The 24,626-nt window shown below is 50.0% G+C and overlaps 1 protein-coding gene across 1 annotated transcript in view; it reads left to right on the top strand.

The window, feature by feature from the left end:
- Positions 1-24,626, top strand: part of HOMER2 (homer scaffold protein 2) — a 65,932-nt gene that overhangs the window by 12,627 nt on the left and 28,679 nt on the right. The window contains 1 exon segment of the mRNA XM_054713218.1: positions 21,719-21,875. Coding sequence (XP_054569193.1) covers positions 21,719-21,875 — 157 coding nt within the window.

Here is a 24,626-nt window from a genome sequence, read left to right as displayed (position 1 = left end):
GACCGAAATCGAACCCGGGACCCTTCAGTCCGCAGGTCAGTGCTCTATCCACTGAGCCACACCAGCCAGGGCTGGACCACTTTTTCAAGAAGTTGACTGTTAAGGAAGCAGAGAAACAGGACACTCACATGGGAGGCTGCAGGTAGAGGGAGGATGCATTGAAGACAGAACTCCAGCCATGTGGGTGCTCATGGGAATGCTGCCCCGGAGAAGGGGACCACAGAGGAGCCAAGGCCTTGGGAGGGGACAGGTGCAGTTCCGGCACCAGAGGAAGAACTGGCCCTCGGAGGGCGGAGGGCGGAGGGCGAGAGGGAGGCACCCTCTTCTGGAGAGAAAAGGAGGCCACGGAGGAGGCAGATGCGAGCAGGCTGGGTGTGGCGGAAGATGCCTGAGTTCCAGCCAGGGCTCCTGTTTGCTCCATGAAGTCTGAGGCAGGCCACCCCTGAGGGCGCGGGTGGAGGCCGGGGCGTGGGGAGTCTGAGGAGGAGGAGAAGGTGTGGAATGGTCTGGGAGGCGGGGGCACGCCTGCTGGAGAAACCCAGGCTTGTGAACTGTGGCGGAGTGACAGTTTGAGGTCAGAGAACATGAATTTAAAGGGAAACTCGTCCACCCAGTTTGGTGACGTTGCCCAGTGGCTTGGGTGTGGGCATGAGGAGGCAGATGGCAAGACGCACCAGCCTGGGGTGGCAGGGTATTCTCATGCGGCTGCGATAGGCCACGGGGCGGGCGGGTTTGGCCATCCAGGGGAGAGGGGAGCCAGGAGGGGGGTGGTGGAGAGCAGGCAGTCAGCGGGTGGGGGTCTCTGAGGTGGGGATGCCTAAGCAGCGGGCGGTGTGGGCAGGAAGCGGGGCGTTGGAAATGCCCGCTCCGGGGCGGTGCACTCCTGGAGAGGAGGGTCCTGGGAAGGCTGCGGCAGAAGCTCACGGAGGGACGTGGGGATGGAGGCATTTTTGTGGAGGAGATGACGGGACTGTGGCCAGGGTGTTGGATGGTGACAGCGGCAGGAGCTGGGCAGAGGAAGAAGCTGGGCCTGGAGCCGAAGCCCCCACCAATGGCAGGAAACGGCTCGGAGGCTGGGTGGGAGGCCGGTGACGGGAATGGCGGGTGTGGTGGCAGAGGATGAGTTCCAGCCATGGCGCTGGTTTGCTCCAGGGGCATGAAGAAAGCCACCTGTGGGGGCGGGGGAGGCAGAAGGACACCTGTCACCCTGACCCCTTGGGTTCTGCTTCTGGGGGGGGGGGGGGAGGAGCAAGCCAGCTGTGTGTGCGGCAGGGAACCCGCCTGTCCTCAGGGACCCGCCAGGTTTCGGTTAAGTGCCGTGGTCGGCAAACTGCGGCTCGCGAGCCACATGCGGCTCTTTGGCCCCTTGAGTGTGGCTCTTCCACAAAATACCACGGCCTGGGCGAGTCTGTGTTGAAGAAGTGGCGTTAGAAGAAGTTTAAGTTTAAAAAATGTGGCTCTCCAAAGAAATTTCAATCGTCGTCCTGTTGATATTTGGCTCTGTTGACTCATGAGTTTGCCGACCCCTGGGTTAAGGCATCAGCGTGAAGGGAATATTCTGGTTGGGCAGATGCAGCCTGCTGAGTTCGAGACTTCAGTGAGCCCATGGAGGGTTTGCAGGGAAGGACTCTGTCAGGTTTGAATGAACAGAGCAGGAGGTCCCAAGAGCCTGTGTGGGGTTGGGTGACTAGGAGGGTGTGGTCTCTCCCTGAGGTAAGGGGTGGGGTGTGCTCCTTATTGGGGTGGGGAGTGAGCCATGTCTTTCTGAGCATGGGAAGGACTCGGGGATTTTAAGCTGATGGTGAGTCAGCCTGGTGATGGTTGTCCCAAACCCTGGCCATAACTTTGAAGACCTTGGTCGGAGTATGAAATGGCTGTAGTAAAGGAGCTGATGGGCCCTAGCTGGTTTGGTTCAGTGGATAGAGCGTTGGCCTGCGGACTGAAGGGTCCCGGGTTCAGTTCTGGTCAAGGGCACATGCCCAGATTGTGGGCTCGATCCCCAGTGGGAGGCGTGCAGGAGGTAGCTGATCAATGATTCTCTCATCACTGATGTTTCTCTCTCTCTCTCCCTCTCCCTTCCTCTCTGAAATCAATAAAAATATGTTTTTAAAAATAAAGGAGGTGCTGGGCCTGCTTTCCTGTGCATCTAGAATGTTGTATTTGGTTCTGGCACCAGGGTTGATCCAGATTTCGATTAGTGGGAGAATAATTGGAGGAGGGAGAGCAGAGTGGGGGGGGCCTGGGTGGTGTTCTGTGAGGAGGATTTGAAGGAAGGGTTCTTGAGGGGGGGCCTCTGGACCCAGGGCAGGGGTCTGAACACCTCTCCCCGCAGATGCCCGGAGAACTGTACATACATATGTGCATCTCTGGGGAGGCTGTCCATAGGTTTTATCAGACTTTCAAAGGGTCCCTGACCCCAAAGAGATTAGAACCACTTGTTTATTGGATTGGGGCATTTTATTTTTAAAATATATATATTTTTTTAATGATTTCAGAGAGGAAGGGAGAGAGAAAGAGAGAGATGGAAACATCCATGATGAGAGAGAATCATGGATCGGCTGCCTCCTGCACGCACCACACTGGGGATCGAGCCAGCAACCCAGGCATGTGCCCTGACCAGGAATCGAACTGTGACCTCCTGGTTCATAGGTCGATGTGCAACCACTGAGCCACACCAGCTGGGCGATTTGGGCATTTTAGCTTAGAGAAGAGAGAACTTGGCCAAGCGGTGAGGGTGAAGGGGAGGAGGGAGCTGTTTCCATGTGGATCACCAGCTGTCATGGGAAGAGGGGTGCAGCTTTGCTCTGAGTGACCTCCCCTGGTGGAACTCAGATCAGTGGGAGGGAGGGGGAGCCTGGGCTTGGCTCTGTGTGCATCTGGGGAGCCTGAGAGCAGCTGTCACAGGTGCGGTACGCACGGGGCAGGTGACAGAGGAGGTGGCCTGTGATGCTTTTGATGCAAAACTTGGTCCAAACCTTCTTGTTCTGAGGAGTAAGCAGCTTTGCGTGATATACCAGGGTTTTCTGGTCCTCAGGCCGGGAGCGAGGAAGCCCCTGCAGGGGCTCAGGTGTGCAGCTCTGGGGTGCAGAGGCCCCGGGGAGCCTGGCCTTTCTGGACACAGCATATTAAAATACCATCTCCGGGACCGGCCCGCCCCTCCCGGGGGCCCCAGCCGACCCTCTGTGGTGTGGGAACAAGGTTCCTTATGGCGCTGCCTTCGGTGTGCTCAGCTCCTCCCACACCCCATGCCCTCTGTCGCCCCACTAGACGGGGGGTCCTTTTGCTGACGCAGAGCTGGGTGAGAGTCGCACCGAAGTGGGCTCGCAGACCTGGCGTGAGCACAGCTTCATCTCTGGGAGGGAGGGGGCCCCGTACGCCCCACACCCAGCGTGTTCCCAAGTGGTTGTTGGGCTCCCACCTTCCTTTGACACCAACAGAACCAGAGAGATTCGCTAAATTTAAAAGTGACTCCCATGGGACAGCGCTGGTACTTCATCCAGCCTGGCTTTTGCAGAGCTTCCTGTCTCTCCCACTCGCTGCTTCTCTGTTTTTTTTTTTTTTTTTTTTTTTTCTTTTAAAGCAGGCATGCCTCCCTAAGGATGGAATATTCTGGAAAACTGGAATTGGAATCCCACCGCTTGATTGAAAGCTATACCACTTGCTTCGAGGGAGGAAGCTAAAAAAAGCCGCTCCTTGGCTTCTCCCGTGCATTTTAAATATTCTGAACGCTTGGCCTGCAAAAGAAACAATGCCCCATTCCTTAAATAATTAAGTGGCGTTCACTGAGAATGGAGTGCTGGCCAGGCCGCTCACACTGGAGCCCAGAGCCTCCCTCTCCAGGGGAGAGCTTGGGCACGTGCCCGGAGAGGTTGTCCATGTCGAGAAATTGATGCAGCTTCACACACACATCTGCCTTCCAGCCGCTTGGTGAAATTGGCACAACCTTGGAAATGTCACAAAAGAGGATGAAGGGGCCCTGCAGGTCTCCCCCCCCCCCCCCCCCCCGAGAGGCTGCGTTCATCATGTTTGTAACCCCAGGAATTCTTAGTTGGTCTTACTTGTCCCTTCGCTGCCACATGAGGTGACGGTGGCCTCAGACCAAGTGTGTATCCCCCCAACCACTATAGCATTGGCACTGGTTTCTGTATGTCCTTGGTGGGCATTTGTAGTCTGTGCAGGGAAGAGAAGCCCCTCCCGTGGGAGCGATGGTGGCATCGCAGATCTGGCCCATTACTTCCTGGTGTCTGCCCTTCTGTGGTTGCATGACAGAGCGGTACGCTGGACAGACACAGGGTCAAGCCAGATGGCCATTGTGGAGTCCGACTTGGTTCCTGCAGATGACTGAGTTCTGCCAGGGGGAAGGGAATACTATTTATTGACTATTGCTGTGCATTATCATCATTTAAGCTTCATGTTATATGGATGAAGAAACGCGTTCAGAGAGGTTAAGTGACCTGATATTCAGGTCACACAGCCAGAACACAGAGCGGGGCTGGTGGTTATATGTGTTGTCTGGCTCCGAGGTTCACACTCTGCAAGACTTTTACGATTCCGTGACAAAAACAGCCTTGGTTTCAAAAGTGCAACGTCAGGTTTAAAAGAAAAGCAGAGATGAGCCTCAAGGAAGTTCTGTTAGCCTGCCTTTCAGAGGGCAGGGGCTAAAGGCAGGGATTTGCGCCGATGTGATCGCCTGGCCATTCAGACAGCTCTCTTGAGTTTTCTACAGATTTCTCACCAGGAATCCCTCAGCCATTCCTTCGTCTTCCCTTTCTCACCCTCTGTCTCCCAGTTCCTCCCTGGTCCTCTTTCTCAGATTTCAGTTGAGGTTCTCAGAACGACTTCAGTCTTCAGTCCTATTGAATTGCATGTTGTGATCACATCTATTAAGACATTATTCCCATCACTTAATAGGAATCTGAATCTCAAATAAATAAACCTGTTAGGCTAGGTCTTACTAGTTGTCAGATTAGTTGTATCGACATTAATGTGGACACAAGAGGGCTGTAAGTTCTCCAGAACTCAGGTTGCTCACCCTCTTTTTGGCCACAAATCAGAATTTTCCCACACGCATTTGCCACGGGTTCCCATACTCGTCAGTGGTTCGCGCTATAGATGGTTGCCTATGTTGTTTGTCTCAAAGATACACAGAGTGTTGTGTTGTTGTTGTTGTTTTTAATCCTCATCTGAGGATGTTTTTCCATTGATTTTTAGAGAGAATAGAAGAGAGAGGGAGAGACAGAAACATCGATGCGAGAGAAACGCATTATTGGTTGCCTCCTGCACATGCCCTGAACCAGGGCCCGGGCTGGGGAGGAGCCTGCAACCGAGGTCTGTACCCTGGCCCGGAATCGAACCCGGGGCCCTTTGGTCCGCAGGCCAGCGCTGAGCCAAACCAGCCGCGGCTATGTTGTTATTTTTTTCCAAATGCTGCAGCTGCTTTGGCTGTCATGGAAGGACCCGCCGGATGGGAACACGAGCAAGAAGGTGCTTTAGTGGAGTGGTTTCCGGACAGGTTCCCCAGTCAGATGCACTTTATTCACGGTCCTCCATCCCAGGGGAGAGGTCAGCTTGCGTCTGATATTGTGAGATTTGATTCTCTCTCTGCATCTTATAAAATGCGTTTAGTTTATGTCTTCTTTTTCCTAGAGCAGACCTCTTACCCACGAATAGCTAACGCAACCAGGGGATCCTGAGTGCAGCTTGAAGAGGAAGGCAGGCTGAAAATGTGATCTGAGACCTAGATAGGATCGAGCTCCGTGGGTTTTGCAGGAAGATGTTTATAGCGGAGGGTCTTCCGGGCAGCCTGTTTTCAGAAGGCACATTCTCAGGTTGTCACCGCAACAGGTCAAAGCAGTTTCCCCACATTCCTGGGACCAAATATTTGCATGGCGGAGGCAGAAACTACACCGTATGTGCTCAGACCTCTGTCCACGGGCTTCTGGTGTTTTCTGCTCGTGCTGATCAGAATCACCCCATTTATTTAGGTCACCTGTGTTCAGGTGGCAGCCAGTGGCACCAGAGCTGCATCCAAGCTGCCCTGCGAGCAGCAAATTAGCCCCGCCACGTCCTCCTCACATCCTAGCCGAGCTCCTTCGTTCAGTCAATTAAGTTAATTTTCATTGAGTGCTTCCAGGGTGACGACGATGGATCTGGCCTCTGTCCAAGTAGAGCTTACAATATAGGAGGGAAAAGGGATATTAATTATTAAAAAAAAGGATATTGATTAATTATAAAAATAATCCTTTCAGGCATTTGTTGAGTAGTGTGTGCGAGGCGCTGTCCATGGTGTTGGGGTCATCAGTGAACGAGACCCATGAGTCCCTCCCTGCCTTCACGAAGCTTACATTGCAATGAGACACACAATCAGTAAAAATAAGTAAAAGTAACAAACAGGTACATTTTCTGGCAGGTTAGTAGACAAAAAGGGCCGTGGGAGGCAGAGGCAGGTAAAGGTGATGGGGCGCATGGGCTGGGCCGGTGGGGTGTGTGTGCGCCAATTACAGAGAGTGGGACGCATGAAATGGAGATTATAGGTGGGTTGGAGTTAAGGATAAATGACCGGGATGATAGCCTTGGTTAGGGATGGGCAAGAATGAACCTCTCTGCCCATTGACCTGCTGAGCAGCTCAGGGGTGACTCGCACTGAATAGCTCTGTGTGGCCTTGGGCAACTGACTTCATCTCTTCCCGCTTTTCTGTTTCCCTCCCTGAAATGAAGACAGACACAGACTCTGATTTCTCAAGGTTGTTGGGACAATCGGGTGAGATCTGTGTGCCAGTGCTCGGCCTGATGGCAGCTCACACTTAATACATGCCGGGACCGCCAGGAAATACCTCGTCCCAGGGATGCTGAGGCTGGTGCTGAGGATCTCAGCATTGCCTATGACCATGGAAAGGCATTTCCAGCTTAAAGACCAGGTAGATCGCCCTAGTCGGTTTGGCTCAGTGGATAGAGCGTCAGCCTGCGGACCGAAAGGTCCTGGGTTTGATGCCAGTCAAGGGCACGTACCTCGGTTGCAGACTCCTCCCTGGCCTGGGCCCTGGTCGGGGTGCGTGCAGAAGGCAACCCATTGATGTGTTTCTCTCATATTGATGTTTCCCTCTGTCTTTCCTTCTCTCTCCCACTCTCCCTAAAAATCAATCAATGGGAGAGTGCGGGTTAACACACACACACACACACACACACACACACACACACACACACACATCTCACACCAGATAGATCTCTTAGTAGATCTCTTAGTAGATCTCTTAGTAGAGGACCATGAATTGCTCTGAAGATGTAAACACGCATGGACACCATGAATGGAGGAGGGAAGGCAGAAGCCGAGCACCAGAAGTAAACACCAAGTGGGGAGAAGTCTACACACGAGCCATCTGGCCCTTCGGAGGAGCCGGGCGATGTGTCCTTGGAACACGGACCCGGCACGGGCTGTTCTGGGGCCAGCTGTCTGACACTTGGCGGCTAACTTGTTCTGTCCGCTAAACGTCAGCCATCAGGGCTTTTCCAAAAGGGAGAAGGAACTAGAGCAGAGCCAGTACTGCGGCCCCCCATCTGATCCATCAGAACCTGCTACCCATGCAGGGGCCGGAGCACTTCACAGCGTGATGGGGAAACTCGGCATTCTCCCCCTAGTCACTTATTTCTGGCTGCTGAAGACCCACCAGTACTCTACACACTTCCCTTCCAAACCCAGAGAAGTATGAAGCGCCTTTATGGGGGGCGGGGGGTGCTCCCGGTCCCTGTCGTTCCCTCTCTGTGCAGCCCTCTCCCCCAGCCCTTGGTTGAGACACATTTTCTGGGTGCCAGGCTCTCCATGGCACCTGATAGAATGTCCTGGACACCCTTGAGCTCATTCTGGTTGGTGCTTTCTAGCTTCTCCCAGGCCAGGCAGGGCACATGGGAGAGGTCATGTGTCCGGCACACTGGGGTAGAGGGAGGAGGTTGCTGGTGGGGAGGCCAAAAGCTGGTGCAGCCTGGAGCTGAGCGGGTCGATATATCTCAGCGTGGGAGGAAGGCATCACCTCGCAGTCCTGCTGGAGAGGGGGCTTTCCCTGCTGTCAGTGACATCTGCTTGTTCGCCCTGTGGGGTTATGCAGGGCCCCGTCGCCGGCAGCTGGTCCCTCTGGGCCCTCTGCGACTCGGGTTTCCACAAAGCTTCTGGCCACAACTTCCAGTGCTTCCTCTATCAAGTGCTGCAGGGGCTTGAAGGCCTTACCTCTGCCCAGGCGGGGCGTATGGCCCAGTTTGGGGTTACAACACACCTAGAGCTGCCCAAAGCCAAGGCAGAGTGTGTGACGGCCACAAAAGGAGCCGGGCTCCAGGCAGAGAACTCGGTCTGGTGCTGGGGCTGGTGCCTCTGATGGAAAAGGTGACCCATTTGCACTTTGCCTTGAAGGATGTAGGATTCTGACCAGGGGCGGGAGGGGGGCCCGAGTCAGGAGTGGAGGTCAGCGATAGGCATTCTGGGGGAGGCTCAGCTTAGCAGGAGGCAGGTTGGGTTAAGCCTGTCGGGTAGGTGAGGGATTGATGGGGAGGAGGCCACAGAATCAGGTGGAGACAAGGCTGGGTGAGGACCCGGATTTCGTCTCTGGAGGCTGCCTGCACAGCCCGTGTATGAATAGCTGGACAGGGTGGGCGCCTGTGGTTGGTTTGAATGGGATGCGGTCGGGAGGGTGTAGTACGAGGGAACAGAGCACCAAAAAGGCGCCCTTCACTCGTGTGCCGCTGGCTGGAGGTCCACCAGGGCTTGCTTTGGACTGAACGCGGCCTCGCTCGGCTCCCTCTGAGTGAGCGCACACCTGGAGCGCAGGGCTCCGTGGGGCTGTGCTACTATTTTTGCGCTCTTGCAAATGCCCGTGTGTATTTTTAAACTCAAGCCTTTGTAAAGCAGAGATGTGTCATGCAGGCTTTGCTTTTGAGTAAAGAGGTTCTCTTGGGCCACTGGAACCTGTAAAAGATGCCCTCGGTTTAAAGTTGGACATTCTCTCGATTGATGTGTTCTGGCATTACAGGGAAGGCCACGCAGTGCTGTGCTGTTTAAAAAAAGTCCTGGAAAGCGGAAACCCACATGCCGTTGGCCAGTTCCTTAGCTTGTCCCGGCAGATCTGTGTCATGAGCAGTGGAGCTCAGAGAAGGGAGGTCTGCATGTCGGGGGTGGGCAGGTGGTGACAAGCTGGATGGAACCCCCTCCCTCCCCTCACCCCACACTGCCCCATCCCTCCAATAGAAGTCCATGGACAAGGGGCTTAGGATAGAATGTCTGTTTTCTTTTTTTTAAAATATATTTTTTATTGATTTCAAAGAGGAAGAGAGAGATAGAAACATCAATGACGAGAGAGAATCATTGATCGGCTGCCTCCTGCATGCCCCCCCACTGGGAATTGAGCCTGCAACCTGGGCATGTGCCCTGACCAGAAATTGAACCATGACCTCCTGGTTCATAGGTCAATGCTCAACAACTGAGCCACGCCAGTCGGACTGTTATCCTTTAAGTACATGCAAGTTATAACTGACAAATTAATGAGATTAACTTAGAGTTTAAGGTGGACGATTCAGCATATGTACTTATTTATACCTTTCCGCCCAGAAGCCATTGAAGTGATAATAGAGAGATTATTAAAAGTATAATCCTGTGACAGCAAAGTGAATGGGAGGGAAGTACCAGCCGCTGAAAGATTGCAACAAATTTATGGGTGATAGAAAGAAGGGGAGGGCCCTAGCCGGCTTGGCTCAGTGGATGGAGCCTCGGCCTGTGGACTGAAGGGTCGCAGGTTCGATTCTGGTCAAGGGCATATGCCTGAGTTGCGGGCTCGATCCCCAGTAGGGGGCATGCAGAAGGCAGCTGATCAGTGATTCTCATCATTGATGTTTCTATCTCTCTCCTTCTCCCTTCCTCTCTGAACTCAATAAAAATATATTAAAAAAAAAAAAGGAGGGGAGGGATGACAGAAACACCGCAGAGGAGACCAGGCCCGGACCGCTGTTTGAGGAACTGCTGGGCTGTTTCCCCAAAGCAGCTGCACCACTCTGCACCCCCACCCTCGGCGAATGAGGTTCCAGTTTGTCTACATTTTCGACAGCACTTGTTGTCTGTCTTTTTCGTTATCGCTCTGCTAGTGGGTGTGAAGTAGTATCTCATTGTAGCTCAGGTTTGCAATTTCTTGATGGTTAATAATGTTGAGCATCTCTTCGTGTGCTTATTGGCCATTTGTATCTCTTTGGGGGTAGTCTGTTCAGATTATTTGCATTTTAACTGGGTTATTTGTCCTTTGGTTATTGAATTCTAAGAGTTCTTTTTTAAAAAAAATTATTTCAGAGAGGAAAGGAGAGGGTGAAAGAGAACCATTGATTGGCTGCCTTGTGCATGCTCCCCACTGGGGATCGAGCCCAAAACCCGGGCACGTGCCCTTGACTGAAATCGAACCTGGGACCCTTCAGTCCAGACCAATGCTCTATCTACTGAGCCAAACCAGCTAGGGCTAAGAGTTCTTTATATGTCCTGAAAGCACATTCCTTATTAGATGTATGATTTGCAAATATTTTCTCCAGTTCGGTAGGTTATCTTTTCAATTTCTTTGATGGTACCAATTGCAACACAAAAGTGTTTTTATTTTATTTTATTTTGATGTAGAGCAGTTTTATATTTTTTATTTTGGTGTTAATCCCACATCTGATGCTTTAACAAGTCCTCCTGATGGCACATTTGAAATCTTACAAACCCATTTCCTTCTTTCTGGCCCCACTGCTCTTGGCCACACTCTCATCTTCCCGCGCCTGGACGTGTGCGTAGTGATTTTTTATTAGCCTCCAGTCTTCCCCCTTCAGTGATCCTCAGTACGAACGCTAGTTGTTCCTCTGCGTTGCTCCTTTGTTCAAAAATGGGCACTTCCTGAATTTACTTCCCATGGCACACTTTACCCATTTTAAGATATTAGTGGGAGGTCAACAGATCATAAGATAAAACATATTCTTAGTTAAAGTGGATAGCAAGATGTGGCCTCCCAGGAAAAGACATAAGAATTCATTGCTGCACAATAGTTCACATTTATGTTGGAATGCTTTTGAATTGGAGCAGCGTAAAACATCAGAGAAATTTATTTTTAGTTTATTGAGAACAAAACACATACATGGCCAGACATCTAATGGTATTTCACTACAGATAAATGATACAAAAGCCCTCCACATTTAAAACTGAGAACATGATTGTTCCAGTTCTTTAAGGAAATCGTATCTGCATAACATTAGGCATAATGTTGCCAAGTCATGTCCTCACATCAGGTACGACATCAGGTCTTCTGGATTGTGTTTTCCTGCCATTCGTAGGAAAATCTCTGCGCGTAGATGTGCTACAGCCAAAGGAAGAACAGAAGCTGCTCCTCCGGCAACCTTCTGTGCTCTCCTGAATCCGGCTGTTCCAGGAATCATTAATCGTTAAGACTCGGGCAGCTCGCCACCTGATTTTTAGAAAACATCACTTGGATGGATTCTGCTTCTTGGCTCGTGGAGTTCACAGCGTGCAAATCATAAAGCTACGTCTTTGTTTAAGGCTTCCTTTTTCACCTTAGAGTCAGATAGAATTCATTTTGTTCCTTTACATTTATTTTCATCCATTTCAGAGAGCAAGAGAGAGGGAGAGAGATACAGAAACATCCACTATGAGAAAGAATCATTGATCAGCTGCCTCCTGCACGCGCCCCCCCCCCCCACCGGGGACCGAGCCCACAACCTGGGCTTGTGCCCTTGACCAGAATTGAACCCGGGACCCTTCAATCCACTGGGTGACGCTCTATCCAGTGAGCCAAACCGACTAGGGCAGAGAGAATTAGTTTTTGTCGTGTACATACATGTTCAATATACCATATGTGGGATAAAATCACGAATATATGTTGACATCCTAAGACAAGATACCTTCCATAGATGAAACGTTGTGGCCAGAAGGTGCCTGTTGATGCCATGGCTAGTTTGTAAGGGCAGGTCACAGCCCTGTGTGTGGTTCAAATGACAGATGTTAGTGCATCACCCAGCTCCCACGTGATCTCCTGCAGCCTTGGGTAGAGAATACAGTTTCTTAAAGGCGATATCACACAATCTTGAGAACAGCTGTCCAAGTGCTTTTAACATTATATACACATGAATATACTGTATACGGAAGAGAAAATAGCTTTGACATGAACGTTCCATGGCGCACAGTTCCAAGACAAAGACTGATTTCCTTAGCATGGCATTCAGAGCCCATGGCTAGCCCCAGCCGGTTTGGCTCAGTGGACAGAGTGTCGCCTGCAGACTGAAAGGTTCTGGGTTCGATTCTAGTCAAGAGCATTCGGAATTAGACTGGATCCTCACCCACTCGGTTGCAGGCTCCTCCCTGGCCCAGGCCCTGGTCAGGGCTCCTGCAAGAGGCAACCAATCGATGTGTTTCTCTCCCATCGATATTTCTCTCTGTTTTTTCTCTCTCTCTCCCATTCTCTCTAAAAATCAATGGAAAAATATTGTCAGGTGAAGATGTAACTTATACGATTTAAAAAAAAAAAAGAGAGAGAGAGAGAACAGAGTCCAAGGCTATCCAGTTTGCCCCACCCTTGGGCCTCACCTCTTGCTGGGTCCCCCCTGTAGCTACATGGGGCTCTCGATGGTCCCTGAGTACATGCACCTCTTGCACCTGCAGAGCCACCTCCACCCTGCGCATTGGCTGGGCTCTGGGCTGGGGTGTGTTGGGGGGCAGAGGAAAGGGTTTCTGTGCAAGGATGGAGGGGTGCCATTTGAACGTGAGATGGCATGGCCGTGTTGCTGCTGAGTTTTGTTTTATTTTCTCCCTTGAGCCTGTCCTTGGCCTCGTCCTCCCGGAGTCTGTTTACCGATCCTTCATTTTCAGAGACGCTCCCCACTTCGTCCCATGCAGATGTTTGTCTTCCATCCTGGCTTTGCTTTTTTTAAAATTTTTTTAAAAAAAATAAATATATTTTTATTGATTTCAGAGTGTAAGGGAGAGGGAGAGAGAGATAGAAACATCAATGATAACAGAGAATCATTGATCAGCTGCCTCCTGCAGGCCCCCTACTAGGGATCGAGCCCACAACCCGGGCATGTGCCCTTGACCAGAATCGAACCCGGGGCTCCTCAGTGTGCAGGCCCGACGCTCTATCCACTGAGCCAAACCAGCCAGGGTCTGGCTTTGCTTTTCTGAACCTGCCTCTCCCCATCCTGACTGTCGGGATCCTCACCCACTGCTCCGGACCTACCAGCCCTTTCAGGAAGTCCACACGCTTTTCCGAAGCGCACGGGAATGGGGCTGACGGCCCCTCTGGGGCAGCCCTCGGCCTGGGAACCAGTCCCGGAACCCAGTAAAACCCACATCACAGGAGACCCGCAGGAGAGTGTGTGCTGAAGGCGCCTGGGAACTGCCAGCCCTCCGGGATCGAAGCAGTGTCATTGAGGAAGCCCATCAGCAGCCATTCCCTGATGTAAATGTGACCCAGAAAGGGAATCCCCAGTCTGCGGAGTAGGAGGATTTGTGACAAATGTAACTCATATGAGACCTCTCACCTGTCAGGTTTATTCAGCTGGGCAGTTTGGGGAGGTGACGGTAACTTTAACAGAATGGGTCTGTTGTGACCCACTTGGAGGCCTTCCGACCTGGCAGGGAGACAGACTTCCGGCTCAGGTCCAGCAGGTGCAGGTGTCCCCTGGGCGTGGCTAACCCTGGGGCGTGGCTAACCCTGGGGCGTGGCTAACCCTGGGGCGTGGCCAACTCCAGGGCGTGGCCAACCCACGGCTGCAATAGGGTTTGTGGGATGATTTCTGTGTCGCCACTGATGGGCGGTGCTGCCTGTATCACATACTTAATTCCTTGAACTTCCATTCCTGCACTCTGTTCTGTAATATTAATCTGTCTGTTCATTTGCTAATACTTTCCTGTTTTGTTTGCTGCAACTTTATTATAATATGTATCAGTATCTGATACGGCCAAACCCTGCCCTTGCTCTTCATTTTCAGAATTTTCTTGGCTATCTTCTCATAGCAAGTTTCTCCCATGTCTAGTTCTAAAAATAATCCTGTTGCCAGGCCGGTGTGGCTCAGTGGTTGAGTGGCAACCTATGAACCAGGAGGTCATGGTTCGATGCCTGGTCAGGGCACATGCCCAGGTTGTGGGTTCGATTCCTAGTAGGGGGCATGCAGGGGGAAGCCGATCAATGATTCTCTGTCATCATTGATGTTTCAATCTCTCTCTCCCTCTCCCTTCCTCTCTGAAATCAATAAAAACATATTAAAAATAAAAACTAAAAACAGGATATGTCTTATTTACTAAAGTTTCCTTTTGCATGCATGAGAAATTATATTTATTTTTTAATACAGATCTTGCATAATTCTTTTTTTATCCTCAACCGAGAATATGTTTTTCATTAATTCTAGAGAGAGAAGAAGGGAGGGAGAGGGATACACACACACACACACACACACACACATGCATACATACATGGATCGGTTGCCTCACGCATGTGCCCCCACTGGGGATCAAACCCGAAACCTAGGTATGTGCCCTGACCAAGAATCAAACCTGCAACCCTTCGGTGCACAGGACAACGCTCTAACCGCTGAGCAACACCCGCCAAGGCTTACATAATTCTTAAATAGATTCCTATAAATTGTATCTTTTTAGTTACCATTGTAAATGGGATCTTTAAAAAACCATTTTTTTCCCTCTATCTGGTTGTTTGCATATATAGGAAGGCTATCAATTTTATTTTTTATTAGTAATTTTACACCTGGCAATGTTACTGAATTTTATTATTTATATTCACTTTTTTTCACTTGATTTTCTTGGCTGTTCTAGATGTGTGATGCTACATACAACCAACAGTAACTTTCTTACGGGCTTTTGTATGAATGTAGAACCACAATATGCTTATGAGTTAGATTTTTTGCACAGAAGAATGTGCTAGAAGAACCTGGTGTTCATATCTCCTTTTTCTCCAGCTCTCTGTCCTAGGATTTGGGGATTTGACCCTTCCAGCACAGGGGCCTGCTGACCATCTAGACCAGTGGTTTCCAACCTTTCGCACCTCACGGACCACCAGTGGTCCACGGACCACCGGTTGGTGACCGCTGAGCTAGCCCAGTGGTTCCCAACGTGGGGCACCCCCCCCCCAGGGGGGCAATTTGATGTTTAAGGGAGGCGATTCGAGAATGAGTTATTAACAGTAAATTTTTTGCATTTCTTATGGTTCAAGGGGCCTCATATCCAGTACATAAATATATATTGTGACATATTTATGCATTTCAGTTCTCTATTATATGTTTTGAAACTGTATTTGCTATTTTTTTCCTATCATTTCATAGTATTATTATTTTTTAACAATTTCTTAGTAATTTCTTCCTCAGTACTTGCACTGTCCTTTCGTTCTTTTATTTTTCTCTTTCATGAGTGCCATGTTCTTTGGAAGCTTGTTTAGACCACGTTCATGGCCTTTGAGGCTTCCTCCACGTGAATAGGAGCTCACTTTTTGAATAATGAGAATTATAGGTCACGGGGAAGGGGGCATCAGGATGTTAGAGATGCTGAGGTGGGGCGTGGCCAGAGAAAGGTTGGGAACCACTGATCTAGAGAGAGGGTGGATCAGCCAGGTGAGCCCATGCTTTTGGTGCCTTGTGACAGGGGGCTCAGTTCAGGACCTGTGTCCTCAGACCACAGATTAGGTTTCTCAAGATGGGATGGCGGGACTTGAACGGCTAATAGGACCTCTCGGACCAACCAAGGGGGAAGGATGTCCCAGGCCCAGTGAAGGGCATGTGCGTGGTCATGTGAAAACACAGGTGCTGTGGAAGTGCTAGCAGGGAAGCAGCAGAGCCCATCTGGCGAGGGGGCAGGACCAGGTGGTCAGGGGCCTGTGGGTCATCCTGATGCACCTGGAGCTGGAAATAGAGGCACCTAAGCCTGGGCAGCAAGGTGGGCAGTGCCTCACCCATCGGGGCTGGGGAAGCCCTTCCGCTGGGTGCTGTGCGAATGACGGTGGGAGTTGGAGGTGTTCAAGACTCAAGGCAGATCCACGCAGGAGGGCATCCCAGGAGACCTGGAAGCACTGTTTAAATGGCTGTGAAATCTATGAATGATTTAATTCAAGTCAAGGAGAAGTAGGGATAGTAAGAATTGTGAGGTTTTAGAGGTGCATAGCAGAAAAAGTCAGGAGCTGAGCAGCGCAAGTGAGGGGTTATTAGAAATCAACACATTATTTTTCTGAAAAAGCGGTCATGCCAGTTCTTTGAAGAATCATTTCACATGGAGCCAGAATTCGGTCTCAGCCAGAGTTGGTCCCTCTGCTGAGTGGTTTTCATATTCCAAACATACATGTTTTGCACAGAGTGTCTAATTATTCTTGAGGACAATTACTGTCAGGTTCCAAAATGTGTTCAGTGAGCAGCAATTGGTGTTTATTCAGCTCTAAAAAGACTAGGAACAGTCGGTTACATTGTCTGCCTAAAAACACTTCGCCATCCGGAAACATCTGCCTTCTATTTAAAGCGCCGAAGGGGGAATGGGAGTCTATTTGAAACAGACGCCCTGAGCCTCGAACACCAAAGAGAGGAGGATAAATTGGGTACGAAGGTGGTCTCTGTTCTCTGACACGCACTCTCTTCAGCTTTTCCCTGCTGGGCAGGAAGGTGGCCTCCTGGATGGGAAAGTTCTGCTTCTCTTGGATTTTTCTATTTATACTGGTTTGCACACTTACGGGAGCTGACTTCTGTGTCCTAGTTCCGTCTCTTTTACTTTCTCAGGTGAGGCAGGATGCCCCGTCAGAGTTGGGGCCTGCTTTTTGGAATTTTGTGGCGAGTTTTGTGGCATGCTCTGATTTTGCCCAGGAAGATGGAGAGGTGTGTGCAGGTTGCCTGGAGTCATTGCGACCCTAGTTTTCTATGTGGATGATGCCACCCACTCACAGCCCTGTTGGAGGATTACGTGAGAATGTATATAACCTGCTTGGTGTATTATTAACTTCTATGAAGGTCAATGTCTTAGTCATCTGTTGCTGTGTAATGAGCTGCCACAAATTTAGCAGCTTCAGATAAAGCCCATTTCTGCAGGCCAGGCGTCCAGTCCTGGCTTAGCTGGGTCCTCGGCTTTGGAGTCGCTTAGAAGGCGTCATCAGGTTGCTATCCAGGGCTGGGGTCTCAGCTGAAGGCTCAGCTGTGGAGAGATCCACTGCTAAGCTTCCAAGAGGTTGCTGGCACAATTCCAGTCCTCGAGTGGTTTTATTTCATTTTTATTTTTTTAATCCTCACCCGAGGACATTTTTTTCCATTGATTTTTAGAGAGAGTGGAAGGAAGAGGAAGAGACAGAGAGAAACACCGATGTGAGAGAGACACGTCGATTGGTTGCCTCCTGTATGTACCCCAACCAGCTGCTTGCAACCGCGGTACATGCCCTTGACTGGAATTGAACCCAGGAACCTCCAGTCTGCAGGCTGAGGCTCTATCCACTGAGCCAAACTGGCTAGGACAAACCCTGGCTGTTGTCTGGAGGCCACCCTCCGTTCCTGCCATGTGGGCCTCCCCACCATGGCAGCGGGCTTCATCAACACCAGCAAGACGGACTCCATGGAGAGACTTTGCTAGCAAGACAGAAGTCACAGTCCTACGTAACTTGCTTGTACAAGGGACATCCCATCTCCTTTGACATGTTCTTTTGGTTCAAAGCAAATCACAGGTCCCACCCCTGCTCAGAGGGAGGGGGGTACATGAGGTGAGTACCAGGAGGCGGGATCATTGCGAGACATGTCAGAAGCTGCCAGGCCCTAACCGGTGTGGCTCAGTGGATAGAGCGTCCGCCTGTAGACTGAAGGGTCCTAGGTTCGATTCCGGCCAAGGGCACGTGCCCGGGTTGCAGGCTCGATCCTCAGTAGGGGCCTGCAGGAGGCAGTCGATCAATGATTCCCTCTCATCATTGATGTTTCTCTCTCTCTCTCCCTCTCCCTTCCTGTCTGAAATCAATAAAAATATATTAAAACAAACAAAAAAAGAAGCTGCCAGGTACAGACCCTTAATTTAGGGAGAGGGAACAGCATAATGATGAAGAGGGATGCTGTCCATGCTACTTGCACTGCCTTTAAAATCCCCGATCTACCAATCTACCTGCGTAACCCAAGGCAGGTCCTGGCCTCTCCTCACCTGTACGGCACCCTCCCCGCAGGATCACTGTGATCCTGAGTGAGAGATCACCTGCAAAGCCCGGCACGATGCTACGTAGTCAGCAAATATTAGCTGCTGGCTTTTCTTTTTATCATTGTGTATTTTGGGCCTTTTCTTTAAACACCATCCGGTTTTTTGAATTTTAAAAGACTAAAATAGAACATCCCGGTGGCTTCAGACTTGGTCATGCGTGTGGAAATCCCAGTCCTATGGGTAGTTTCCTGGGCACAGAGCTGCTGCCAGGCTGGCTGTGCAGGTGCTGAGGACTGCGGGGTACGGCCATGGTGCCCTCCGTGGATGATGGGGCCCCCCTCCCAGGTCTCGGTGCCTCTCTCCCCACGGCAGCAGCCACTCTCCCCGCAGAGGCCTGGCCACAGTGACCAGGCCTGCGGCCACCGAGCACGCGGCCAGCTGTGCCCTCCCAAGAAATGGCGTTTCTGGTTGGGGTCCGGAGGGCAACCTGTCACGGCGTCAGTTCCTCCCCAGAGCCGAGCAGGCAGATTTGGAGATGGGCCCTTCTTTTTTTAATTTTTTAAATCTATTTTTATTGATTTCAGAGAGGAAGGGAGAGGGAGAGAGAGATAGAAGCATCAATGATGAGAGAGCATCATTGATCGGCTGCCTCCTGCATGTCCCTTACTGGGGATGGAGCCCACAACCCCGGGCATGTGCCCTTGACTGGAATCGAACCCGGGACCCTTCAGTCCACAGGTCGACGCTCTGTCTCTCCACTGAGCCACACCAGGTAGGGTGAGATGAGCCCTCCTTGTCTGCATGCTCACCTCGGCCAGAATCATGCCGAGCAGACAACTTGCTGCATTTGCTTGTCCCTGATCAGAAAGCCCTGTCACCTCTTCCTGTCTCCCTGTCCCTTCTCCTCTGTCGCTCTCTGCTTTGCTTTCTTCGCTTCCTGGCTCCTGTGGGCTTCAGGGACAGGGACTGTTTGAGGAAGGTCACTGCTTGCCCCCTCCCCGCCAGCTGCCCTCTTTCCTGACCCGAGCACCTCTGCCTCCCCTGCCCCCTCCCCTGTCCTTTGCACCCAAAGATCCTGTCATTGGTCCCCCTGTTGTCCCCCGGGGGCTGCGGGAGGACATTCTAGAGTTACTCTGTGCCATTCACCGTCAGCGTGTCATTCTGGAGGAGATGCTGGCTGTATCGGTCACTTCTTCCATTATTTTCTAGATCTTCTGGTACTGCCTAATGCGAGGGTCTCCCCAGCTTCTTTGAGGATAAAAGCCTCCTGGAACTCTTGTGAAGAATAAGCTACCCAGCCCCCTCCCGGCCCTGGAGAGCCAGGTTCCTGGGGGCGAGGCTGGGGCCGGGACACTTGTATTTGTAGGTGAAGTGCCCCAGCTAATTGCCGGCGGAGGTCTAAGGTGCTGAAACCCAGACCCGATCTCTCTCCCTAGGTGTGGAGGGCACGAGGGAAGGTCTGGAAGCCCCATCTTTCGGGGGGCGGGGGAGGGGGAGGGACTCTGCCCAACTTGTTAGTGCCCCGCACAAGGGAGGCAGGGTTTGAGCACAATTCAGTCCTTTAAAAACCTCTGCTCTATTGCTGCCCATCCCATTGCTCCCTCCTCTCACATGTGCCTGCCGAAGAATCCCGCGTGATCACGTGTTTTCCTCTGTGGTGGGGAACTTAGACGATCAGCAAAATACGCCTCCTCGGCACAGCTGGGCCTCCAGATGTCAGCTGGCCCACACGGGCCTGGTTGGGAGAGCCGTGCTCATGCGCACGCGCGCCCCCCAGGCTGCTTTGGACAGCACATGCGGCAGCTGCAGCGAGAATATTCCTTTTGTTTTCACAGCGCTGGGGGGTGTCGGTTTAGGGTTGAGTGGGTGGGTGAACTCGGTCGCTGTTGAGAGAAGAGAGACGTCCTGGTAGTCCACATTCCCAGAGGCACGTCTCCTGCTCCCAGGACCTAGAAGGAAAGACCAGGGGCGAGGAATGCTGGTCCCCGCGCTCTGGAAAGCAGGCCTCTCGAAGCAGCTGCGTGGAGGGGGCACGGAGAGAGATGGTCATGCCAGCGGGGTCTGGTTTCCCTGCACCCGCGGTTGGAGGTTGCTGCCCATATTCCTGGTGGTGGTCAGGACCCCTTGCGGGATGCTCAGAGGGTGCCTTGCTTTCCTGGGAAAGAGTTTCCTTAGAAAGAGCTTTCTTCCCAGTAACGAGCCTCCTATCGTCACCACGGGTTCAAAGACTGCTTTGCCTAAAGCCACTCCATCTAGAGACCAGAACTCTTCACTTCTCCTTTGGATTTTTTTGTCTCCCTTTGGGTGTCCTTTTATGTCGTCGCTTTTGACATTGTAAGGATTTAAAAAATTAATTTGTCTAAGTTACCATTTGATTTAATTTTTTACCTCTAATGAGTACTTATTAACTCTAGCATTTTAATGAACGATGGGGCGGTTTTTACATTCTGCTGGCAATTCCCCGCACTTCCCTCCCCCCATCCCCTATTTTATCTTATTTTGAACACTTAAAAGGATTTTTGAGCCAGTTTGCCTGAAGATCCTTTTTTCAAAGATAAGTATTTTGTAGTGAGTCTGTTTCATTTTGTTACTTTGTAAATAGAAATTTAAAACATGAAACAGTGAAATCGGTTAAAAATTTTATACGTCTGCCTTATCTCTTCATGCGCATTGTCAAGATCTAACTAATTCTCCACTCAACAGAAAAATAGATAATGTGCTAACAGTTAATAATCACATGAAGAAGTTACAGGTGTGTGGAATGAAAAAGCAGCAAAGTAGAGGCAGGATTAGCCAGAGAGATTTGATGAATTTTTTAAAAATATATTTTATTGATTTTTTTACAGAGAGGAAGGGAGAGGGATAGAGAGCTAGAAACATCGATGAGAGAGAAACATCGATCAGCTGCCTCCTGCACACCCCTCACTGGGGTCGCGCCCGCAACCAAGGTACATGCCCTTGACCGGAATCGAACCCGGGATCCTTCAGTCGGCATGCTGACGCTCTATCCACTGAGCCAAACCGGTTTCGGCAAGATTTGATGAATTTTACATAAAACTCAAAGGGTTCATAAGTTGGAAACATAAAACTTTAAGGCTCGGACAATTATGAATGAATGCATCATTCATAAAATGCTTTGGATTTGAGAAGTACTTAGCAGAAATAGACTATGAGGTTACAAATGGTTAGCAAAATCCTAACATTATTGCAGAATCTCCCACAATAAATTTGTTGCAAATTCCTAAAAATGCCAACAGGATGTCAGAAAAAAAAAATAGGACAGTTGACAGGGTGCACAAACTCTCACTGGACAAGGAGTTGCATTTTAAGCAAATTGATTATTAGGCCAGGTGCCCCCCAGCCTCAGGGTGTTAGGTTTCCGTAACTACTTCTCTGGTGTCTCTCCCCTCGCTTCCCTTTGCTTATTTTAATTGTCCTCATGCATATGTATCTTTCCTTATAAGCTATTAAAATCTTTGGGAATAGTAGGTAGCTTATAAATAATAAATTATACAGAAAGTCACGCGCCGTCAATTCACGCGCCCATCTCTCGTCTTGCAGAGAACAGCCCATATTCACCACACGAGCGCACGTCTTCCAGATTGACCCCAACACCAAGAAGAACTGGGTGCCTGCGAGCAAGCAGGCTGTCACCGTCTCCTACTTCTACGATGTCATCAGGAACAGCTACCGGATCATCAGTGTGGATGGAGCCAAGGTACCACCCCTCCGGCTGATGTTCACATGCACAGTCATGTATGTTTCGTCTAAAGCCAGGGGATGGATTTGGAAAGTAGAGGGACAAGGATGCACCCCAAATCCTGCCACCTTCCCCCAGGTGTTATTGTGATCGTGTCTTATAATCACTATATCCTGCTTTTATTTTTTCATCGAAAATGATGGCAAATGAAGAAAAAATATTTCCCTGTTACCACATTGTCTTTATAACTCGCATTTCGATGTCTGTGTAATCATTCCACCAACGCTCTATAATGTCCTTAAGTTCTCCCTTTATGGTTAGATATACAAGTGGCTTCCAGTTTTTTACTACTATAGATAATGAGCTTCTTCATGCAACCAATGACCTCATTTGATCATCGAACAGACCTATTGCTTTCTTTTGGACATTTCCTTAGGACAGATTCCTGGTAATAATATATTAACACTTTATAGTTCTTTTTATAAATATATTTTTTATTGTTTATAGTATTACAGATATCTCCCATTTCCTCCCCACTTTCCTCCCTCCTCCCAGACCTTACCCACCCACCCCCAGGTCTTTATTTCCTGTGTCCATGGGCTATACATATCTACACTAATAAAAGAGTAAGATGCGAATTGACCATACCTTCGCAACGCCCACCAGCCAATCAGGAGTAGGTATGCAAATTAACCCAACAGAGATGGTGGGTTAATTTGCATACGCAGGTGCCCAGTGGCTGGGATGGGGCGTTCTGCCCTGCTCCAGCTGCTCTGGGCCTCTGGGCAGTGTGGGAAGGCGGAAAGTCAGCTCCGGGCTGGAGCAAAAAGGCGGCTCTGGCCGGAGCGAAGGCGGTGCCGGCAGCCAGGGGAAGGAAGGCCCATTCTTGCAGGAATCTTCATGCATTGGGCCTCTAGTAGGTATATAAGTTCTTTGGATTATCTCTTCTCGTCCCCCAACCCCACATGTCAGTCTGTTCCATGCCTCTCTGCTTCGGATCTTACTTTGTTGGTCAGTTCATTTTGTTCATTAGATTCCACAAATGAATGAGATCATGCGATATTTGTCTTTCTCAGTTTGGTTTATTTCACTTAGTATAATATTTTCCAGGTCCCTCCATGCTGTCCCAAAGGGTAAGAGAGCCCTGTTTTTTTACAGCTGCATAGTATTCCATAGTGTAAATGTCCCACAGCTTTTTTTATCCATTCATCTACTGATGGGCACTTGGACTGTTTCCAAATCTTAGCTATTGTAAATAACGCTGCTGTGAACATAGGGATGCATATATTCTTTCTGATTGGTGTTTTGGGGTTTTTAGGATATATTCCCAGAAGTGGGATCGCTGGGTCAAACTGCAGTTTCACTTTTAATTTTTTGAGGAAAACTCCATACTGTTCTCCACAGTGGCTGCATCAGTCTGCATTCCCACCAGCAGTGCACGAGGGTTCCCTTTTCTCCACATCCTCGCCAGCACTTGTTGTTTGTTGATTGGTTGGTGATAGCCATTCTGACAGGTGTGAGGTGATATCTCATTGTGGTTTTAATTTGCATTTCTCTGATGATTAGTGACTTGGAACATTTTTTCATGTGTCTCTTGGCCATTTGTATGTCCTTTGGAGAAATGTCTATTCAACACGTTATAGCTCTTGATGGATGGTGCCAACTTGCTCCCCAAAGAGGCCTTTCTCCCAGCATGTCTGAGAATGCCAGTTTATTGCACCCTTGCCAGCACTGGGTATCATATCTGGTCTTGTTTTGATGTTCTTAGGCATAGGAGTTGATTTTAATAAGTGATTAGGAATAGTTCTTGAAATACATTTTTTCCTGGTTACTTTCATTATTCTGCTCTCTACGTTGATATTTTTGCCACATTATATGGAAGCAGAATAAAAGAGGGATAGCAATAGAAGTATCACCAAATTTGCAAAAGAAAAAAATGTCTTGATGCTTTATAATCTGTCTTCATCCTGCTGGACATTCTCACATGGATTATCAGCTGTCGCCTGAAACGAAATGTATCTGAAGCTGAATCCCCCTCATCTCCATTTCTCAGTCACTTGGACTAAAAAAAGAAAAGAAGGAGGTTGGAAGAAAGAAAGGAAAAGGAAGAGTCTAGCCCGGGCTGGTTTGGCTCAGTGGATAGCGGGTCGAGCCGGTGGGCTGAAGGGCACGCACCTCGGTTGCAGGCTCGATCCCCTGCTCTGGCCCCGGGCGCAGGTGCGTGCAGGAGGCAACCAATCGATGTGTCTCGCACATCCATGTTTCTCTCTGTCTCTCCCCATTCCCTTCCACTCTTTCTCAAATCAATGGGAAAATATCCTCAGGTGAGGATTAACAAAACAAAACAAAACAAAACAAAACCTTGGTTGCAGGCACAAGCCCCAGTAGGGGGTGTGCAGGAGGCAGCTGATCAACGTTTCTCTCTCATTGATGTTTCTAACTCTCTATCCCTCTCCCCTTCCTCTCTGTAAAAAATCAATCAAAATATATGTAAAAAAATCAATAAAATATATTTTAAAATATATATATTTTTATTGATTTTTTTACAGAGAGGAAGGGAGAGGGAGAAGGAAATAGAAACATCAATTATGAGAGAGAATCACTGATGGGCTGCCTCCTGCACGCCCCCCACTGGAGATCGAGCCCACACCCCGGGCATATGCCCTGACCAGGAATCGAACTGTGACCTCCTGGTTCATGGGTTGACACTCAACCACTGAGCCACACTGGCTGGGCTGATCTCTCAACGAGGCTCCGGTTTTAAGGCAA

This window comes from Eptesicus fuscus, chromosome 25, assembly GCF_027574615.1.
Source record: "Eptesicus fuscus isolate TK198812 chromosome 25, DD_ASM_mEF_20220401, whole genome shotgun sequence".
NCBI classification, from domain to species: Eukaryota; Metazoa; Chordata; class Mammalia; order Chiroptera; family Vespertilionidae; genus Eptesicus; species Eptesicus fuscus.
The sequence above is the reverse complement of the archived record's forward strand: the minus strand, read 5'-3'. Positions and strand labels throughout refer to the sequence as shown.